The 18,847-nt window shown below is 54.2% G+C and overlaps 2 protein-coding genes across 7 annotated transcripts in view; one reads left to right on the forward strand and one right to left on the reverse strand.

Moving 5' to 3' along the window:
- Positions 1-8,385, forward strand: part of DMPK (DM1 protein kinase) — a 42,716-nt gene extending 34,331 nt beyond the window's left edge. For 2 of the 6 annotated variants that reach the window (XM_035117095.3, XM_060275561.2), the window contains exons 12-15: positions 1,869-1,966; positions 4,295-4,371; positions 4,959-5,039; positions 6,720-8,385. In XM_035117095.3, the coding sequence (XP_034972986.1) occupies positions 1,869-1,966; positions 4,295-4,371; positions 4,959-5,039; positions 6,720-6,818 (355 nt within the window). In that variant the 3' untranslated portion in view covers positions 6,819-8,385. The remainder of the gene's footprint in view (positions 1-1,868; positions 1,967-4,294; positions 4,372-4,958; positions 5,040-6,719) is intronic. The other 4 variants (XM_088672706.1, XM_035117096.3, XM_035117099.3 and 1 more) reach the window with 2 other exon arrangements.
- A 2,740-nt stretch (positions 8,386-11,125) lies between these two features.
- Positions 11,126-18,575, reverse strand: DMWD (DM1 locus, WD repeat containing). Its single transcript, XM_035117092.3, has 4 exons — positions 18,067-18,575; positions 16,794-16,976; positions 14,892-16,145; positions 11,126-12,406 (listed from the first exon to the last, which is right to left on the reverse strand). The coding sequence occupies exons 1-4, from the start codon at positions 18,517-18,519 to the stop codon at positions 12,359-12,361; spliced, it is 1,938 nt and encodes a 645-aa protein (XP_034972983.1). The 5' UTR covers positions 18,520-18,575; the 3' UTR covers positions 11,126-12,358.
- Positions 18,576-18,847: the final 272 nt, after the last annotated feature.

The following is an 18,847-nucleotide window of genomic DNA, read 5'->3' on the forward strand; positions in this document are numbered from 1 at the left end:
AGCCACTCTGGCTGGCTCCCAACAGAATATTAAAAACACTATAAAACATCAAACATTAAAAACTTCCCTAAACAGGGCTGCCTTCAGGTGTCTTCTAAAAGTCAGATAGATTATCAGACATCTGATGGGAGGGCATTCCACAAGGTGGGTGCCACTACTGAGAAGGCCCTGTGCCTGGTTTCCTGTAACCTCACTTCTCGCAGTGATGCAACCACCAGAAGGCCCTCGGTGCTGGACCTCAGTGTCCGGGCTGAACGATGGGGGTGGAGATGCTCCTTCAGGTATACCTTCAGCCTTTGAGGCTGTTTAGGACTTTAGAGATCAGCACCAACACTTTGAATTGTGCTTGGAAACATAAGCTGAGAAACATGCTTGGAAACGCAAGTGAGCTGAGTTGCACAGCCCAGCCAAAAAATGGACTTAGAAACCAGACAGCTATTGACTCGTGTTTTAGAGTAAAATACTATGCATTTACAGGGATTTATTTCTGAGTAGACATGTACAGGATTGTGTTGTAATAATCCTGTTCTTTAACTGATTAATATGTTACATTTAACCATGTTGGTTAGAGCGTGGTGCTGATAATGCCAAGGTTGCAGGTTCGATCCCTATATGAGACAGCTGCAGATTCTTGCATTGCAGAGGGTTGGAATGAATGATCTTTAGGTTCCCTTCCAACTATTTTTAAAGACATCTGAAGGCAGCCCTGTTTAGGGAAGTTTTTAATGTTTGATGTTTTATTATGTTTTTAATAATCTGTTGGGAGTTGCCAAGAGTTGTTGTTGTTGTTGTTGTTGTTGTTGTTGTTGTTGTTACTACAGTTCTATGGTTCTCTAATTGTACAAACTCTGCGTACTGCCGAAATGACAATGTAGATGCCTTTTCAGATGGCGAAGGGCATGTAAGTCAACTCACACTTTAATAAGCAAAACAAAATTAAAAAATTCCTTCCAGTAACACCTTAGAGACCAACTAAGTTTGTCATTGGTATGAGCTTTCGAAAGAAAATATTTTTTTCTTTCCCTTTTGCAGTAACACAACAGAACCAAGATAGCCTCCAAAATAAGCGAAGGCGGCCTTGGGCTGCAGCCCCAACTGAATTGCCCACCCCATCCGGCAAGTTTAATCTATTGATTAAACTGATTAAACAATGCAATCTCATGCATACCCACCCAGAAGTTCAATTGGAGCTTCCTCAACCTCCATTAATTCTCCTCGTGTGACGCTCTCTTCCGAATGCCTGTCTCCCCACACTTCCTCCCTTCCTCAGTCTGGATTTTCTCAGTCCAGAGTTACTCCAAAAAGGAGAGGGCGTGAGAATTATCCCAATCAAGAAAGGGGAAAGGGATTTGGAGGAGAACCTCCTATGGTCAGCGTAGAATGAATGGAGTTCGAGGAAGCTAGACTTTCCACGTTAGAACGACAGACAGGGTGAATGGGCCAAATCCCACCAGGCACATGGAGGCCGAATGAAATGATTAGCTGTGAGGGCATGTGGCCTTCAAAAACAAACCTAGTTTAGATGTTCTTAACCCTTTTAGATGTTCTTAACCCTTAACACAAAGTTTTACTGCTTTGTGTTTGCCACTCCTGGGCCCCGTTGGCAGGAAGAGCGTCGTGGAGGTTTAATAAAGTTAAATAACGCGAGTCGCTTCAGGGTAAGAACAGCAGTAGAACTTATATCTGAAAACAGTGCGGAGAAGATCAGGTACGGAATAACTAGAATATGCAGCATTCATTGGGAAACTGGGGAAACCATGGAGGAGGGGGATACCCCAAAGTTACATTAAATGAGTAGATCAGTCCTTCTCCCAGGCTTCCTGCTTTCCTCGCATCAAATACCGATTGTCTCGCTTTTTCCTGCCCAGCCAACTCAAGGAAGCCGAGAGCCGCAACTTGGAACTGGAAGCTCAGATCAAACGCCTGGAGGAGCAGATTGAAGGGATGAGGCCGATGGCTGAGGAAGGCAAGTTTCACCGTAGCCCCTTCCCTCTTCCCTGCCTGCAGCCCCTCGCCCAGTTTGTGTTCCTGGTCCAGCTTGTGCAACCCCTGAGCTTGCTGACCAGCCCCTTCGGTCCTGGCTCTTTCACCCCCTTCCCTTCCATGGTTTGGAAGAAGGCCAGCACTGCGCCCAGAAGCAAGCCAGGGAGCTCGGCCCCAGCCGCACGCACGGACTGAGTGTCTTCCGGGGGCTTTGGACTACAACTCCCATCATCCACAGCCAGCATGGCCAACCGTCGGGAATGATGGGAGTCGCGGTTCAAAACATCCGGGGGGAACCGGATGGGTGACGGCTGGCAGTTGAAAGGCGGTGCGCGCGAGAGGAAAATAGTCTTTTCACACCACACATTGAAAGCACTGTGGTACCACTTAAAACAGTCATGGCTTCCCCCAGAGGATTCTGGGAGCTGTGGCTTGTTTGGGGTGCTGCTAGACCTGTTGTCGTTTTTATTTTGATTACGTATTTTGTGGTTTTTATATTTTGATTTTGTTCTGTGAACTGCCTTGAGACCAATGGGCTATTGGGCGGTATAATAATAATAATAATAATAATAATAATAATAATAATAATAGACCTATTCCCCCCCAAGAGCTACGATTTCCAGAGTAGTTTATCCATCTATCCCTCTTCACAGGGAACCCTGGGAACTGTAGCTTGTGGGGGGGGGGGAGAGAGAGAAGGAGAGAGAATAGGGAGGTTTCCTAACAACGCTCAGCAACCTGAACAATCTACAGCTGCCAGGATTCCTTTGGAGGAAGTTGTGACTGTTTATAAAGTGGTCTCTTGGCTCTTTGGATGTATGGTGCATACTCAGAGCAGACCCATTGGCCAACTATGTGCACATGAGCTACTTAAAATGCAGTGGGGCCACCCCCCGCCCCCTGCCTTTCCAGAGAGGAGCCGGATTTCCAGAGAGACGACTGGGATGTCTTTGCCTGATGTTTGTCGCCAGATCCACCAGCAGGCTGAATGCTTGGATCTATAGGCCCAGCTCCTCGCTGACTAGGTTTGGGGCGAGGAGGAAGCTTCCACCCGCTAGCAGTAGCCTAGAATGGAAGGGCATAACTTGGAAAGCTGGAGGGGAACCATTGCCTTCCCTGGAGGTTCTCCTTTATTGGCATTCTGGACCCTGTAACCTCCTGGGTGCTGGGCGGGTGCTCTAACCCTTGAAAATTCTCCCTCGCGGGCTCCAGCTCCACCCCGCCTCTCGCCCATCAGAGGGGCGGGTGCGCGGCTAGTCCATTTGAGATCGTGTCAATGGCTACCAACATGCCCTCAAAACTAGGACACACGTCTTCCCGTCTGTGTTCCTGCACAAGTCATGAGACACTTGCAAGATCACGGAGCCCTAAATACACACAATGGCACGGCACCCAAAGACATATGTTGGGGGGGGGGCGCCGCCGCCATGTGAGATTGTGGCCCTGAGAAAAGCACAAGGACTTGGCGGAAAATCACATGACATCATGACACCAAAAACGGCCACTGTGCTTTTGCGGGGAGGGGGGGAATGAGATGTGCTGGGTTTTTCCCGGGACACTTGCAGGGTTTGTTTTGTGCTCTGCCTCCGCTGTTGAGTCTCAAGTGGGGAAGAGTTGTTCTTCCACTCGGGGCATCTGGTTGGCCATCGTGAGAACAGAATGCTGAAACAAATGGGGACCTTATTTTCCCGGTGCATCAGGCCTCCTCCTAGGTTCTTAGGTGTGCTGCAGGCGCTCTGTACTCAGGGCCCTCTTAAGCGTATCCGGCGCTGCGGTGCACAGAGCTTTCCTGCGCCCCACCCCCTTTCCCAGAGTTGTCGACCTTTTCCCAAGCCTCTGCGGGGATCACTCTCCTCCCGTGGAGGCTTGGGAGGCAAGCTGCACACCCGCCAGCCATAGGGTTGACGGGGCACAAATGGCGTACGTGCAGGGAAAGGGGAGGCCGCCAGCAAAGCCGCGCAGCTCCCCCACTCGCTAGGGCGCCCCTGAGAGGCCAGCACCCTGGCGCAACCCAATGGGAAAGACGGCTCTGTCAGTACGTGAGCTACGACAGCACATGAGAGCTGTCAGTCGCCGAGGGTCGAGTGAGAAGCCGGCTGGCCTTTGTGCGCCGAGGGAAGCATAGCATGCGATGTGCGGAGCATGGCAACGGGGCCGCTTCTTTTGCCCAGCACACCTGCCGGCTTGTTCCCGCATGCCTTGTCGGCTAGCCTCTTTCTCTGTACGTTGTCCTCTTCCTCCTTCCCATCCCCACCCAACACCCCATCCCCCACAAAGGAAACTCGGGCCCATGTTTCTCTTTTCCTTCCAGCTGCTCTGGGCTGGAGCCCTCGCTGGCCCCCCAACCACACCCACCCTTTCTTGTGCTGCGTGGAGCACCTGGCAAATGTAAGCCTGACTCTGCAGGTTGCCGTACCTCATGGAGGTGGGGGAGGGAAAGGGATGTGTGTGTCCCCCTTGCCCTACAAGCTTAGGCTTCCTTCTGGGTGAGGAGAGATTATCCTTTCTAGTCTGCCCAGTATCGGGGTCTGACTCTGGGGCTCTGTGGTTCTGCATCAACCTTCCGCACACCCCAAGTTCTGCAACCAGAATGTATTTTGCATTTGATTTTATTTTTGGAGGGGGGTGGGTGTATGTAGCTTATTCACATTCTCTTATGCAACTTTGCTTTCCTGCTCACGTGTTTTAAATATTAGACTTCCTGGTTTGTTTGGTTTTTCTTGAACAGGTGAAAGATGGGAAAAGGTTTCATTGTAAGAGGACTAGAAACTTGGTTCCATAAAGACAAGGGGCTGTGGTTGTCACAATCCACAGCCCAAATGGCAGCTGGGGGGCGGGGGTTTCTGGCTGGATGTGCACACAGAAAGCAAGCAGCTGTGCTTTGATCTGGTCTCTCCCCCAACCCACCCACTTGCTGCCGCCGCCGCCCAATTGCCTGGCACTCTGTCCCGCTGACTTCTGCTTTCTCTTTTCAGCAAGGCGGCACCATGGCATCTCGGCTTTGTGAATACCCGCTTGTGGTACCTCTGTACCGGCACTTGCTGCTCTTTTCTAGGGTACGTCGGCTGCAATCATCGCGCATGTGCGAACACACAGACCTCTCTCTCTCCCCTCTGCTCACCTGAAGCCAGTGCTTGCTTGGCCTCAGAGTGGCCTTCCCCTCCCAGCTCTTCTGTTATTATGGTTTTTAAAAGAAAAAAAGAAAAAACCCGACTGACGGAAAGCCATTGAGGGCAAAAACAGACCCTGTGCAGAGACGGGACAACACAGCCTCATTGGAAGGTGGTTGGGGCAGAGCACTGATTGCAGGCACACAGCAGAGGGATCAAAATACCCGAAAACTGCCTCCTTCCCTACAGGTCCTCTTGGGGACCGAGCTCAACAGAGGGGGCCCTCTTGGTAGTTCCTCTGCCCTCAGAGGCTTGGGGGGGCGGGGGGCCTTCTCTGTGGTGGCCCCTAAAGTGTGGGAACCCCCCGCCCATTATGCAGCTTAGGGAGGATGCTGAACACACCGCTCCTGCACCCTAGCCTTTGACACCTGATGTGTATATTTTTAGGGTCCACTTAATTTGGGGGATTGGAAGTTGTTTTGAACTGTTTTTCATGCAGTGTTTTAATCGGGTAACCCCCCCCCCCCAAGGACCCCGGGGTGAAATAATTAATAAAAGTAACGGGAATAAAAGCTGCCATTTATTTAATAGCCTTTCTTGTGGCACGTGGTTTTGGAATAATATGGCGCCAATGGGCCTGTCCGCTTAGGCTGAAGTGTCTGCCTGTTTTCTTGCGCCTGAAAGTCAGGACGAAGGCCCAGCTTGCCAAGAACCAGGGCACCCCGTCCCATTTCGCCGCCCCCACCAAAGCCTCCCTTGCTGGCGTCACACAGCCTTGGCTTCTGGCGGTATCGTGCAAAAGATCTTGCCAGAACCCAGGGGCCACTGCAACCACTTCTCCGGCGGTAGAAGACACGCCTGAAGAGATGCTCCTTGGATTCTGTTGCCTGAGGCAGCTGCCTCAGCCTGCCTCATGGATGGGCCGGCCCAGAACTGTCTGCTCCAGTTCACTCCAGCCATGCGTCCTCTTGAGCCCATTGTAGGCAACCTTGTGGGAGGCTGGCTGCTCTGTCTCTCTGTGAGTGCCTGTTATTCAGTGTTCATTCTCCACCAGCCTCTGCTGAGCACCAAGGACCAATCCATTCCTGCAGCTACCTGAAGAAATCTAGCGTGCCAGGGAGAAAGACAATAGCCTACTTCAACATGCTAGCTTTCCACGGGCAGAAACCTTTTAATTTTAGGGCAGAATACTCAGTTGTGAGGACACCCTGCCTTGCAGTGGTACACCCAGGCGTGGCTTGACTGTGTGAGAGTAGCAGGAGTGACTGAGCACAGAGAAAGCAGGATTGTGTACAGTTATTCTTACATACCTGAAAGCAAACCTTCCCAGGGGTTGAGGGCGCCTCCCAAGTTTTATTTCAAATAAGTGGCTGAGGTTTCTGGGAAGGCAGGGCCTTTTTTGAGTGGCCCCGTCTGCCCAGCAGCTCAGCCCATTATTACTGCTACTTGCACTCTTACCTTAATGGGACGCGGAACTCTTCCGACAAGCAGGATGACTTATAGTCCCTTGTGGTTCCAGCAGCGGGGAATCCGCTGGGTCTCAAATCCACTGACTCCCCCTTCTCCCCCAAACCAAAGGGCTTCCTTCTTTATTTCTGTTTTGACCAGCCTGTTTTCCTTTTACAGGTACATAGGCCCTGCATCGTCAAGGTGGGATACCTGCTCTTATGCACTGGCAGATTTGCCCTGGAAGCCTCTCCTCGGACCCTGGTGGAGGTGGCTTGAAGGCTATCGACAAGGGGGGACCGGGGGGAGACCCTTGTGCCCAACAGCTAGCTGCTGCTCGGTCCGCTCAGCCCTTGCCAGGCACCTGGGACCTCCTTTATCACTTGCCAACTGCCCCAGAAGGGAGCTTGGGGCCCAGAGGACTGAAAGCCCCCTTCTCGTGCCCTGGCAAAGAAGAGGACCCTTTTCAACCCAGATGCTGTCTGAACCAACAGCCGAGCCCACGCCACTCCCCGGGGCCTCACTTCCCTACGCTCTGAGCCCTGCCGCTGAACTTGCCTCGCTTTGTGAAAACAGCACTGGTCTCCCCAGCTCACATTACTAGTAGCAGCTGGAGAGGAATTTCCTAAAGGGCCACGAGTGGCTGCGGCAGAGACACCCCCCCCCCAAGACCTCTCAACCACCACTACCACCTTCCCACTTTTTATCCTCAGGCTGCTCCGCCTCAAATGCGAGGGGCAAAATTTGGGAGCTGCTGTAGGATCCAGGAATCCCAGCATCCTCAGGAATTTAACCCCTTAAATTCCTGTAGGGGAAAGAGCCCAGGAGCCCTGCCTCCCAGCCCTTCTAGTCAGCCCCCCATTCCCCCCCAGCTATGACTCCACAGTCTCCGATTCCAATGTGGCTGTTTCCAAGAGGTGAAGGCTGGGGGGGGCCGCGTTTCCTTTGTGGCAAGAGTCTTCCTGGGGACGCAGCGTCCGCTTACCCCTTTTGAGCCAACGAGGTGATGCTCCCCCCTCGGATTACGACTGCCGCCCCAATGACCCATGGCTGCTTTGCACCAGCTCCTGCCCCCCTTTGGGAGCTTGATGCAAGGGCAGTCAGCGGAGGGACGGCCAGTGGAAGAGGACCTGCAGCTCCGCTGGACTTTTGATTGGAGGATGCTCTGCTATCGGCGGAATCTGCAGAAGCAGATGCTGTACGCAGTGCTTCTGAGTCACGCTTTGCACCTGGGATTTGCTGGGCTCAGACTAGGACGGTCTCCGAGTAGCTGCCCCAAGGCCCAGGCGGGACCTTGGAGAAGACTGCAAAGCTATGCGTGTCTCGAGCTCGCTTGATGTGAAGCGCCACTGGCAACAGAAAAATGACTTGTACCTGCACTTCTACACTTCTGGCACCTGGTGGCAGCACCAAGCCTTTCTTGCTCCACACTGCCACACGTACACAAGGTTGTTCGTAATTTATTTGGGATTGTGGTGTTTAGCTGTAAACCTCATTTCCCCCTCGAGCGGGTGGTGCGCCTCTGTCCCCTGCCTCTTCCAAAAGCAAATCAGAAGGTGTGTGCGCACCCGTCTCTAACGAAGCACCGGGGAACGTTTAGCTTGAAGGGGGGGGGAACTGTACTAGTTTTAAGGTTTTGCACTAAGCTCTCCTCTTGGCCCCTGGTTACCTCCTTTCTCCCCATATTTATTATTCCGTCTCCCCCCTCCCCATACCCTCCCCTCCTTTGTGTAATAATATGGCACAGGGGGGCTGGGTGCATGAGAACACTGTACATTTGTGACAATGTGTGCTAAGGATGTGCTGCTCCCTCTTCAGAGATGAAATAAAATTGGATTATTCCATAGCCTTTTGCTGCACTGCAATGTCCGGAAGGCATCTTGGGGATTTTGCAACTACCAGTAAGGGCCAAGACAAAACATGGGAGGGGAAGGAAGTGGGGCAGGTGGCAAGACACACTCGTGGCATCATCACAAGCAACTCCACGCTTTCACATGTGATGACAAAGAAAACGGCTCTCTTACGCGTCAGCCATCTCACGCACCGACTTTTGCAGAACAGAGCTCTCTCTGTTTTCTTAAAGCATCCACCGTGGTGGGTCTTTTACTGGCACCAGAATTTATGCTCCACATGCTTCCATTCCCCTTCCCTCGAGCCCCCACCCCCCCACCCCCAAAACCACCATCATTTAGCAGGGGAGGCTGTGGTGTGAAAACTGTCTCTTTAGTATAAATAGGAGTTCACGATTCTATAATTTAAACACTCTTCAGACACAACAGTAACAAACGTTTAGAGAGCAGGTAGTAAAGTGACGAAGGCACAGGGGGGGCGTCATCGTCGCAGCTTCCGGGCGTGTTCTTCTGCGGACTTGGGGGGGGGGGTTGGGGGGTCTCGGCTGCCAGACACCAGCTGGCAGGCAAAGGCCGCAGGATTGGGGGGGGGGGAGGCAGACAAGAGTGCGAGGGCCACATGCATTTGGGAGGCGCAGCGGGGGAAGGGGGAGGGAAAGAGCAAAAGTAATACTGTCCGCCAAGGTCTCTGTGAAGGATCCAAGCAGAGTCCCTCCTCTGCTCCCCACATTCCTCTGACCAGGCTGGGATGAAGCAGGTGTGAAGATTGTGTGAAGTGGCTCTGCACCCAGTATGGCTTTTTTTTCCTGGGGGAGGGGAGCCAGTCCTGTGATGGTCAATCCTCCTCTGGGAGAGGGGTTTTCCCCCCACCCACCTATCCCGGTTGCTTTCTATGGGCCGCGTTTTGCAAGATGCAGAGCTGACGATGGGTTCACAGTGAGCTTAGCGTGACATACAAGACGGGCCCCCTTGCCAGGCTGGCTTCCGCCTTCGAGCCTTTGCCGGGCAGCTGATATGTCGTCCCAAGGTGAAGACTTGTGGCAAACGCAGGTGGCTGGGCTTGTGACGGGGCAGAGTCTCGAATGCTAAGGGCCCAACCCCAGGATGTGCGCAGGTGTTGCCAACGAGAGCGTGGGCGCCTCTGGGCATGTGCAGGTGGCCACCATAAAATGACAGCCGGCTCCCCTGGGATCCCAGGGAAGGGCCTTCCAGGCAAGGTCAAGCCTTACGCCCTCTTGTGTTAGAAACCAGGCATGGCAGGCAGGAAGCCCTGCCTTCAGAGCAACTCAGTCAAGCCCTGCTCCTGCCCAGGCTTGCCTCTGCTGGAAACACTATAAAAACGAGAGCTGCTTTTGAGTCCACTGGACAGTGCCAAACCTCAACCAATTCTACTGGTGAGTTGGGAGACTGTTACAGGCACAAATCCTGGTGCCCCCCCCCCACGATACACTTGGGGAAACAGGCAAACTGGTAGGACATGGGATGCTTCTGCAGAAACCAGCATCCTTTATCCTGGCTCTTGCTGGAAGCTCAGATCCGCAGGGCAAAGAGCTGCAAACGGAATACTAGTCCCCACAGAGAAAACTGCTCCTAGTGCATGAAGCCGAGGGATCCTCTTGGAAAGTTTGCGGGAAGTTTTCAGCCCAGGTTATTGGGAGTTTTTCCCCCAGCACCCCCTCCCCAAACTGCAGCCTTCCAAGTGTGTTGGGCTACAACTCCCCACAGCTGCATAGGCTGAGCTTCGTGGGAGTTGTAGTCCCAAACGCCTGGAGGGCACTGGGTTGGCGAAGGCTGCTCCGCCTGTACTCCAGGGTGTAAGATAAGCCGCAGAAGCATGGCACTGCATACATAAATGCAGGTGTGGTAGAGAGGCTCAATGCTGCCCCAAACTGTACTTTTAACGCTTATGAAGCAATAAATAAAATAGAACACACTTGCAGAAAACTGGCTCTCTGCGTGTGTCTCTTAAGACTGCCCTCAATTGCCAAAGGATCAAAGGGACAAAGGATGTTAGGAATATTTCAAATGGCCACGTACTGAACGCATGTATTTTTTTGAATCCGTTTTGGAGCAGCTGTTTTCTGCAACAGGAGGGGTTGTAGCTGGCGCTAAGCCCTACTTATCGAGTAGGCCCGCTTAAATTACCTGGCCTAACTTAGGCCCACTAATTCCAACGGGTCTACTCTGCGTAGGGCCTAGCATCAGGTGCAACCCGGAATCCTCAAGCCGATCAAAACCTGTCCTGAGCTGATCAAAGCCTGGCCCAGAATAGACACATATTCCTATCATTTTTTCCTGTGGACAGAATACAGACAAGCAGTTGAAATGTCTAGAGATAAGCTCTACTGGTCTAGAAGCTCTACTGGGATCCTGGCCATGCCCCAAGAAAGACCTACCATGGCATCCCCAGGGCTCTCTTAAGGCTCCGCGCAAAGTTATGCACCAGAATGGCTGCCCAGTCTTAATTTCTCCCCATGCTGCTGTTTGTTTCAGCCCTTGACTCTTCTCTCTGGCCAAGAGGCTTGGCGAGAAAGGAAAGCAGGCGGCTTTCTCTGCCGGCAGCAGCCGATGACATCACAGAATTGGCTCCACCTAAAATATTTGCCCTCTCCTACTAAGCCACATCCACAGTAGGAAAACCGCCGAGCCCAAGCAACCATCTACCGGGACGGATGAACTTCCAGTTACTGCACGGATAATTCCGCTTCAATATTCAACGTTCTCTTAAACACCCTCCACTAGTGCCCAATTTTATTCTTTTGAAAACAAGATGGCAGCTCCTCCTCCTGTAAATGTAACCCTTCCAAGTCAAGGGTTTGAGACTGTGGGCTTCTGAGCGGCTGAAACCTCCAACTGATTTACTTGCACCTGCCTGGGGTTTGCAGCCCATGCTCAACCTTAGGAGGGCTGGCTATTTAAAATGTGCATTGACAGACATACGTCAATCAAACTGGGGTGGGTGTGGGGAAAGCCATGTGGTACAAACAGGCCCGAGACGAGATCTAACCCAAAAGCAGATCCGTGGAGAAGAGAAAGGGCTGACAAACCGAGCCGCTTGTCAGCTCAGTTCAGAGGAAAAAGATCCGTTTTGCTTCTGAAAGGACCACAGAGAAGGTTGTGAGGATGGGCAGCTGTCTAGGCCCCAAGGCTGAGACACAGGACGTTGGCAAGAGGACCCGGGCAGTATCTCGCTGGATCTCAAACACCTGGCAACGTGTGTCTGTGGACCAGTTGGTTACACTGGGGGGGGGGGGAGGAGGAGGGAAAGTTGGGGAGAGAATCCTGCTGTTAAAGACTGAAAAGACCCTGCTGGCGGAGGGGAGGGCCATGGGTCCCACAAGAAACTGGGACGCGTTGTGCAAAACACACATAAAATTTAAAACGAAGAGATGAAGAGGAGGGGAGGTGTTCTTCCTTCGGGGCAGGGTCGTTCTCCCCCTGTGCAAAAGGGATTCCTTCCGCTTTCTCCGAGGAACTGGGTTAGGGCAGGTGAAGATCGCAGACGGGTCCTATCCAGTCCAGAGCAGCAGGCCAGCTGGAAGGCAGTGAGGAATCCCCGTCTGGGATACGAGGGGCAAGGGGGCAGGGTGGGGTGGAGGCAGCTCAGTTCACCCTTGTGCAAAATCTGCCCCGGCAGCAGCCTGTGCTAAGATCTTAGCTTTAAATATGGTTCATATTAATACTTTTTTTCTTTTCTTTTTTAAATAGCTGAGAAGAAGTGCAAAGGGTCCTGTGCTACATAGGTCTCAATATATTAACTCTGTTAGTCTCTCTCTCTCTCTCTCTCTCTCTCTTTTTCCATACAGTTAAGTGTCACAGGCGAAGGAGGAAGGGGACAACCTGTACATACTCAGAAGCCGCTGGAGAGGCGGAGAGCTTCGCCATCTTGGCCAAGGGACCTCGGCAGGGCAAAGAGTCACAGACACCTGTGAGGAGGAGGTCAGCCAAAGGGGGGGAAGCGCCTCCGGGTTATACCACCGTGCCGCTGGGAGAGCCGCCGTTCTGGGAGTTCAAGGTCTGAAAAGGAAACAGGGTGGGGGAGAGAAGTTTTAAGTGCTGAGAAGAACCAGAGAAGATACACATATGAGAGAGAGAGAGAGAGAGAGAGAGAGAGAGAGAGAGAGAGAGAGAGGAGAGAGAGATCCCCGCACATGGAAAAATAGCAGGTCAGGTAGGGCTACCGGGCTCCTTCTCCCTGAGATGCTACTTTTCTAAGTGCAGGGCGGTTTGCAACTTTTTTGTATACAGTTTATATACTGCTTAGTAAAAATAAAAATAAATCTCCAAGTGGTTTATTTAAAATAACACGGGATTAAAACTAAGGCCATCTTAACACATGCCTTCTGAAAGGTAAATAAAATATATATTTAACTAATCATTATAGAAAAAATGAGCGAAGAAAAGGAAAAGAAGGTTTAAGAATTGAGTATCAGGGCTCCTGAAAGCTTGGGTAAGAATGCATGTCTTTAAGACAGGGGCCCTCAAAATACTCCCACACGCAGCATGGCCGGTAATCAGGGATGATGGGAGTTGTAGTCCAACAACTTCTGCAGGGCTGCAGATTCTCCCCACCTGCTTCCAGAGGAGTTTAAATCAGGTTATTGTCCCTGCCTCTCAGGCCACCTGGGGTTGGTGTTTCAAAGGGCCACCACTGACATCGAGCTCGCCTCTGTGTTGCCCCCAAGAAGCAAGCCAGGCCTCTTCAGAAGCTCTTAAGCTTTGTTGCTGCCTTACACCCGTACTGGTCCTTTGCTTTCCCAGCTGGAGAAAGCAGGCATTGAGCTTGGACGTCTGCCTCTCTGCCCACTCATAAGTCAGGAGGGAAAGGAGGAAAGGCAGGCAAGCAGGCAGGCATCAGCAGCTGCCCTGAAGACCCAGCGCTGGGTTTTCTTCAACTAGACTGGACCAAACAGTACTGGGAAATGGGAGCATCTGTTGGGGGGGTGGGGTGGGGGTGATGAGTTGTGCAGTAGGCCGGAAGCACTGAGAGAATTCTCACTCGCTACAGGAAGATGCTTAATGGCCGGCTGGGATTTGCTCCCCAGTGAAATCAGGGGAGGAGAGACCCTCTCACTTGCCCTCCCGCTCTTGGCCTCTTAACTCCACCCAAAGCCGTTCCACAACAGCGTTGCTCCTCTTTTTGTGTGTTGCAGTGCTTAAAAGAGTGTCTGGCCAGGACCTGGGAGACCAGGACCTTTACACTGGGTGACCCCGGGGGGCTGACCACTATCTCTTAAGCCCAGCCCACCTCACAGGGTTGTTGTGAGGACGAAACGAGGCAGGGTAGGGAAGAGAGCCACGTATGCCGCCTTCTGCTCCTTGGAGGAAAAGGTGGAATAGAAAAGTAATAGACAAAAATGAGACCACCTCATCTCTCTTGATGGCGTTCTGAGAGCACACAAGGCAGCTCCCCTCTTGCATATTATTCTCCTGGGCCACCACTAAGCTGATCTTCCGTATTTGCGCCTGGGCTTCAACAAGGAATGAAGCGTTTGGCCCGTTTGGTGGATAGATTTTGCTTCATCACGGATGAAGCATTTCACCACTGCAGTGTTTGGGGCCAGGGCTGGGCAGGGCTCCCCCTTCCCCAACCCACTCTCTCTCCTCCTAGCCTGTGGTTTGGCTTAATGGCCTGCGCCATCGGAGGCGCCACACCACACGAGCAACAACACCCTGCTCCCATTCTGCACTTGCAGCTCTGGGCGATAAACCAAGGCAGATTCGAGGGATACTGCCTGGGTTGCTGGACTCGGGGACTTCCTTCGCAGCCAATGCAAAAGGAAGGATGAAGGAACCAAGAGGAAACGAGCACATGTGGGAAGCACAACACTGGGATGAAGAGTTCTGCAGGCTCGGTGGCGGGAGTCTAGATCCTTGCTGATTAAGCTAATGGAAGCCAAGCAGACATTCTGCTGGGAACATTTCATTATTCCAGGGCGGTCTAACATGCAGCCATCCCCTGCAGCCTTCCGGAATCCAAGTAACTGAAGCTCTGGGCTTGGGAAGGAGGCATGAGGGCTCTGACAGGGTCCTAGAGCCCTCCATCCTGCTTCCCAAAGCCTAGTTAGTGCTTTTCCCAGCTTTGGGAAGAAAGTGGGAGGGCTCTAGGACCCTGCCACAGACTCATCCCTCTTTCCCAAAGGCCAGTGCCATGCTTAGCATGAAGGCCGTGCCCCCCCCCCAAAATTTTTGGCCTCTCTCCATGTTGAAGTACTTTTGTGGCCCACTTGGTATGAAAAGTTGGCCTGCCCTGCTCTAGATCTGTCCCACTCGCTATTATCTCCTCCTGGTGACCAGCAAGTTCCCCAGAGTCTCAGGTCGGAGCCTTTCCCAGGAGATGCTGCCAGGACTGAATCAGCCTGCTGGTCGCATACCCTACCGTGAGCCACGCCCCTTTCCCAGGAGTGCTCCCCCTAGATCAGAAGCGGCCACTCCTTAGTGCAACCCAAGCTTTGAAGCGCAGCAGAGCCCTCCTGGCAGCATAAGGGGCTGCTCCACTCACCGCCTTCCCCGGCCTGGCCCACGTGCAGATGAGGCCCTCCTGGCAGGCGGTGATGATGCAGTCCTCCAGGAAGAGCAGCACGGTCAGCCGCTCGTGGGCAATCTTCTTGCAGACGAGGGGCTCCAGGAGGGGCACTTCGTTGATGCGGGGGCACAGTGCCGTGCCCAGCACCTTGGCCGTGTCCAGCTTGCTCCGGGGCACCACGTTGAGCTTGTCGTTGCTCTTGCTGATGTTGCCCAGGCTGTGGTAGCGCTTGTGCTCCTTCTCGGCGTTCTTGTCCTTCCGCTCCTGCAGGGTGAGCGTGGCGAACTTCCCGATGCTGAAGGGCACCGTGCCGTCAGCCACGTGGCTCTTGGCGGCGCTGGTGACAGCTGGGTGCGGCAGGCTGTTGGAGCGGGACAGCGAGCGGGGCAGGGCCCCCCCGCCGGCCTCGGCAGCCAGGTTGCTCCCACCGCTCCCCGAGGGGGGGATGCCGGCGCTGAAGGTGTTGGTGAGCGTTCGGGCCCGGGAGAGCGGGTGGTGGGGGTACAGGACGTCCTCCGTCAGGTCCCAAAGGCAGAACTGGGTGTCCTGGCCGGCAGACCCAAACCGGTAAGTCACCGTGGGGGTACTTTTGGTGCTGTGCTTAGAGAGATGGGACAGCGTGCTGCTGGTCCGCACCCTGCAGAAATTGGCAGAGTCCTGGATGTCCTCGTCGCTGCCGCTGAACTCGCCGCTCTCGTCGTCCTCCGTGCTGGTGGTGAAGGGGTCAAAGGCCACCGCGTTGACCCACGACTTGTGGCCGTGGCCCCTGGCAATGACCCGGCCCTCGGCAAAGGACCAGACCGTCACCAGGTCGTCCTCGCCGCCCGTCACGATGTAGCGCCCGTCGGGGCTCCAGCAGACACACAGCAGCCCCCCAAAATAGCTCTTCATCATCCCCTGCAGGAGCATGGAATCGAAGTGGAAGACACGGAGGCAGCCATCTTGGCTGACACAGGCCAGGTAGCGACCGTCGGGCGAGAAGGCAAACTCGTTCAGCGCTCCTTCGCCCACTGCCCACTTCAGCAGCGGGTTGCGGGCGCTCTTGCTCTTGCAGGCGTAGACCGTGAAGCCCTCGCCCTGCTTGAGGAGGGTGTACTGGGGCGAGGCTGAGCCGCAAGGGTGCTCCACATTGTAGAGGTACAGGTGGCCGCTCGCGTGGGAAGCCAGGAAGAGGCTCTCTGTCTCGGGGATCCACTTCACAAAGGTGACCTTTGTCTTGTCAATCAGCCTCTGTCAGGTGGGAGGCGAGGAAAGGAGAAAGGTGAGGTGGGCCCATGGAGTTCCACCAGCCATTCAGTGCAGCCCTCCCTGCTTGAACTTGCTGGGAACAGGCCCACAAATGTGCACCGCACTCTCACTACAAAATATTTAACAGGAACGAGTCTCTTAACTGCCCTTACTGATCTCTAGGCAGAGATTATCAGCATAGGCCAGGAAGAGTCAAGAAGAGGTTATGCAGAGCTACCGTTGCAACCCCCAGCACTGAACAGCACATTCAGAAGTAGCCTTGGGCCAAACTCCTGTGCCAACTTTGGCTTGAAGTACTTCTTTTTCCAAGGCATCGTCTCTGGGGCACAGCTCTATGGCTATGAACTGGCAACATTTCCCAGCTGCCTTTCTGAAAAATCTCTCAGGGCGACTTAAGAATACAATCGACAAGCAGGCATATTAAACCACACTTCGATTGTTTAAGCCAACGAAAACTACTACGTGTAGCCCTACACGTTATAAGCAATTAACAGCAACAATTAAGGGAAGTGCGACATTTAAACAGAGGCCCTAACCCAAGCCCATTGACCTGGGAGGAATGAAATAAGAGACTCCAATTGATCAGCATCGACTCTGAATTGTTGCTTCTGCAGAACACTTTGGACTCACCTCCTCATTGAAGAGCTTACTAGTATCCTTCTTGATGAGATCCAAGTACTGCACTTGCCCAGCCGAGAAGCCAACCAGCAGCGAGATGCTTTCGGAAGCAGCAGTGAACTGGTTGAAGTCGTGGCAAGTGGGCTGCGTCCCCTTATAGATCCGCTTGTCAATGGGCTTCTTCAGGTCGATAGACTGGAAAGCCAGCAAAAATAGAATGGGTGGGAAGTTAGACTGCAGGAATCAAGCACTGGAACGGAATCTGACATGAAAGCAAGAGATGGCAAAGCCACCTGCCGACACTTCCTTCACTTTGCATAAGAAACACAGGGAGTGCCTACAGCTGTGTGTGGAGCACAGGAATAGCCTTGGAGCACACAGAACCCTCTCTGGAGACCCCACATTTCTTTGTCTTTCAGCAACTGCTGTTCTCCACCAATTTCGTATTGGCTACCTACATCAACTTTCCAAGCAAGGCTACGAAAGTCACTCGCCCCACACCGACCACTTTGTGATCTAACAGCTGCTGGTGGGAAGGAGCCTTTATTAAGCTCTCCTGCCTAGTTACGCTGAAGCGATTATCAGTTGCCACAGGAAACCACAGCTCCAAATTAAGCAAAAGCATCCTTTTGTCATTTTGCCTTAGCTTTCCCTGGTCATTAGGACTAGCAAATACCTCTGCAAGCAACTGATTCTCCCTCTTGCGAAGAATTGAAACCACACTCCTCCAGCTTCTGAGATTAGCTACCGACCAGCCCATTTCCTTACCAACCCCATGCCATTTCTGAGCCCTGTTCTCCTGCCACCGTAGCCTCCTCTTCCACATCACCCCAATGCCTTCCCACCTGCTCCTGCACATCTCCCGGCAGCCTGACTGCTCCTTCCCTCCCCGCACCCCCAGTTGCCCTTTCAACATCCTCCTCCTTGCACGCCCTTCCTCGGCTTGACTACAAAACACACGCACAGAACACCCCGATACTGGGATAGCTCCGCCGGTAGAGAACGAGGCTCTCAATCCCAGGGCTGTGGATTCCGAGTCCCAAAAGATTCCTTTTGCATGGCAAGGGGTTGGACTAGAAGACCCTCGTGGTAGCTACTACAATTCAAAAACTGCCTCCATCTTTTCTGGTCCTACCCCCCCCCACCAACCACACCCTAAACCTCCCTCTTCTGCATACCTGCGCACCCACACTTCCTCCCGCTCCTCACCTGGACCAGCCCCACCCTACCCATCGCCCCCCTCCCTCTGACCTCCCCCCACCCCACAACCTCGGCGGGAGCTCACCCTGCGTCCCCGCCCCGGTGCGCCCCCGGAGCCCGAGTAGAAGTAGAGCTCTCGGCCCAGGTTGAAGCAGACGCGGCTGCGCTCGGCGGCCAGGCCCACCGGGTCCCCCTCCCCGCACGGGTCGCCGCCGCCGCCTCCTCCTCCTCCCCCTACGCCCCCCAAGGCCGGGCTGAGCCGCACCAGCGAGAGGCGCACGGGGGGCAGCGAGGGGGCGGGCGGCGCGGGGGCTCCGACGGGAACCCCGGAGGGCGGCGGGGGCGGCGGGGCGGCAGCCGAGGCGGGGGCGGCGGGCGGGGCGGGCCTGGCGCGAGGCTCCGGGGCCCCCAGCAGCCGGTAGGAGCCCTCTCGGGTGCGGAACTGGCTCTTGATCTCGTGCGGCGGCTGCGGCGGGGACGGGCCTCCGTCGGGGACCGGCGCCGCGGCTGGGGCCGGAGGAGCCAGCGCCGCCGCCATTTTTCCGCCGGGCCGCGGCCGCCGCCTCCTCCTCCTCCTGCCTGCCGGAAGTCGCGACCCGCGGCTCACCTCGCCGCGCCCGGAAGCTGCACCGCGGCGCCTTGGCAACGCCGGAGGGGGGCGGTGAGAAGGGTGGTTGCTGGGCGACGGGGGCCCCGCCTCGCTGGAACGACGGCAGCGTTGAGCAGGGGCGGGGCTTTGGAGAGAGGGTGAGGCCCTTAGCAACCGAGGGAGGATGCGGGCCTTAGCAACGGGGCCTGCGCTTAACAGGCCTGCCTCAGCAGCAAAGAGGATGGAGGGCAGGGGGCCTTCGGAAGTGGGAAGCCTC

Source organism: Zootoca vivipara, chromosome 6 (genome assembly GCF_965207765.1).
Source record: "Zootoca vivipara chromosome 6, rZooViv2.hap1.1, whole genome shotgun sequence".
NCBI lineage: Eukaryota > Metazoa > Chordata > Lepidosauria > Squamata > Lacertidae > Zootoca > Zootoca vivipara.

Coding starts and splice junctions, on each gene's coding strand:
- DMWD (XM_035117092.3), bottom strand. CDS start 18,519: ATGGCGGCGGCGCTGGCTCCTCCGGCCCCAGCCGCGGCGCCGGTCCCC. Junction 16,977..18,066: donor CACCGGGGCGGGGACGCAGG/GTGAGCTCCCGC, acceptor CTGGCTTTCCAG/TCTATCGACCTGAAGAAGCC. Junction 16,146..16,793: donor GTAAGCTCTTCAATGAGGAG/GTGAGTCCAAAG, acceptor CCCACCTGACAG/AGGCTGATTGACAAGACAAA.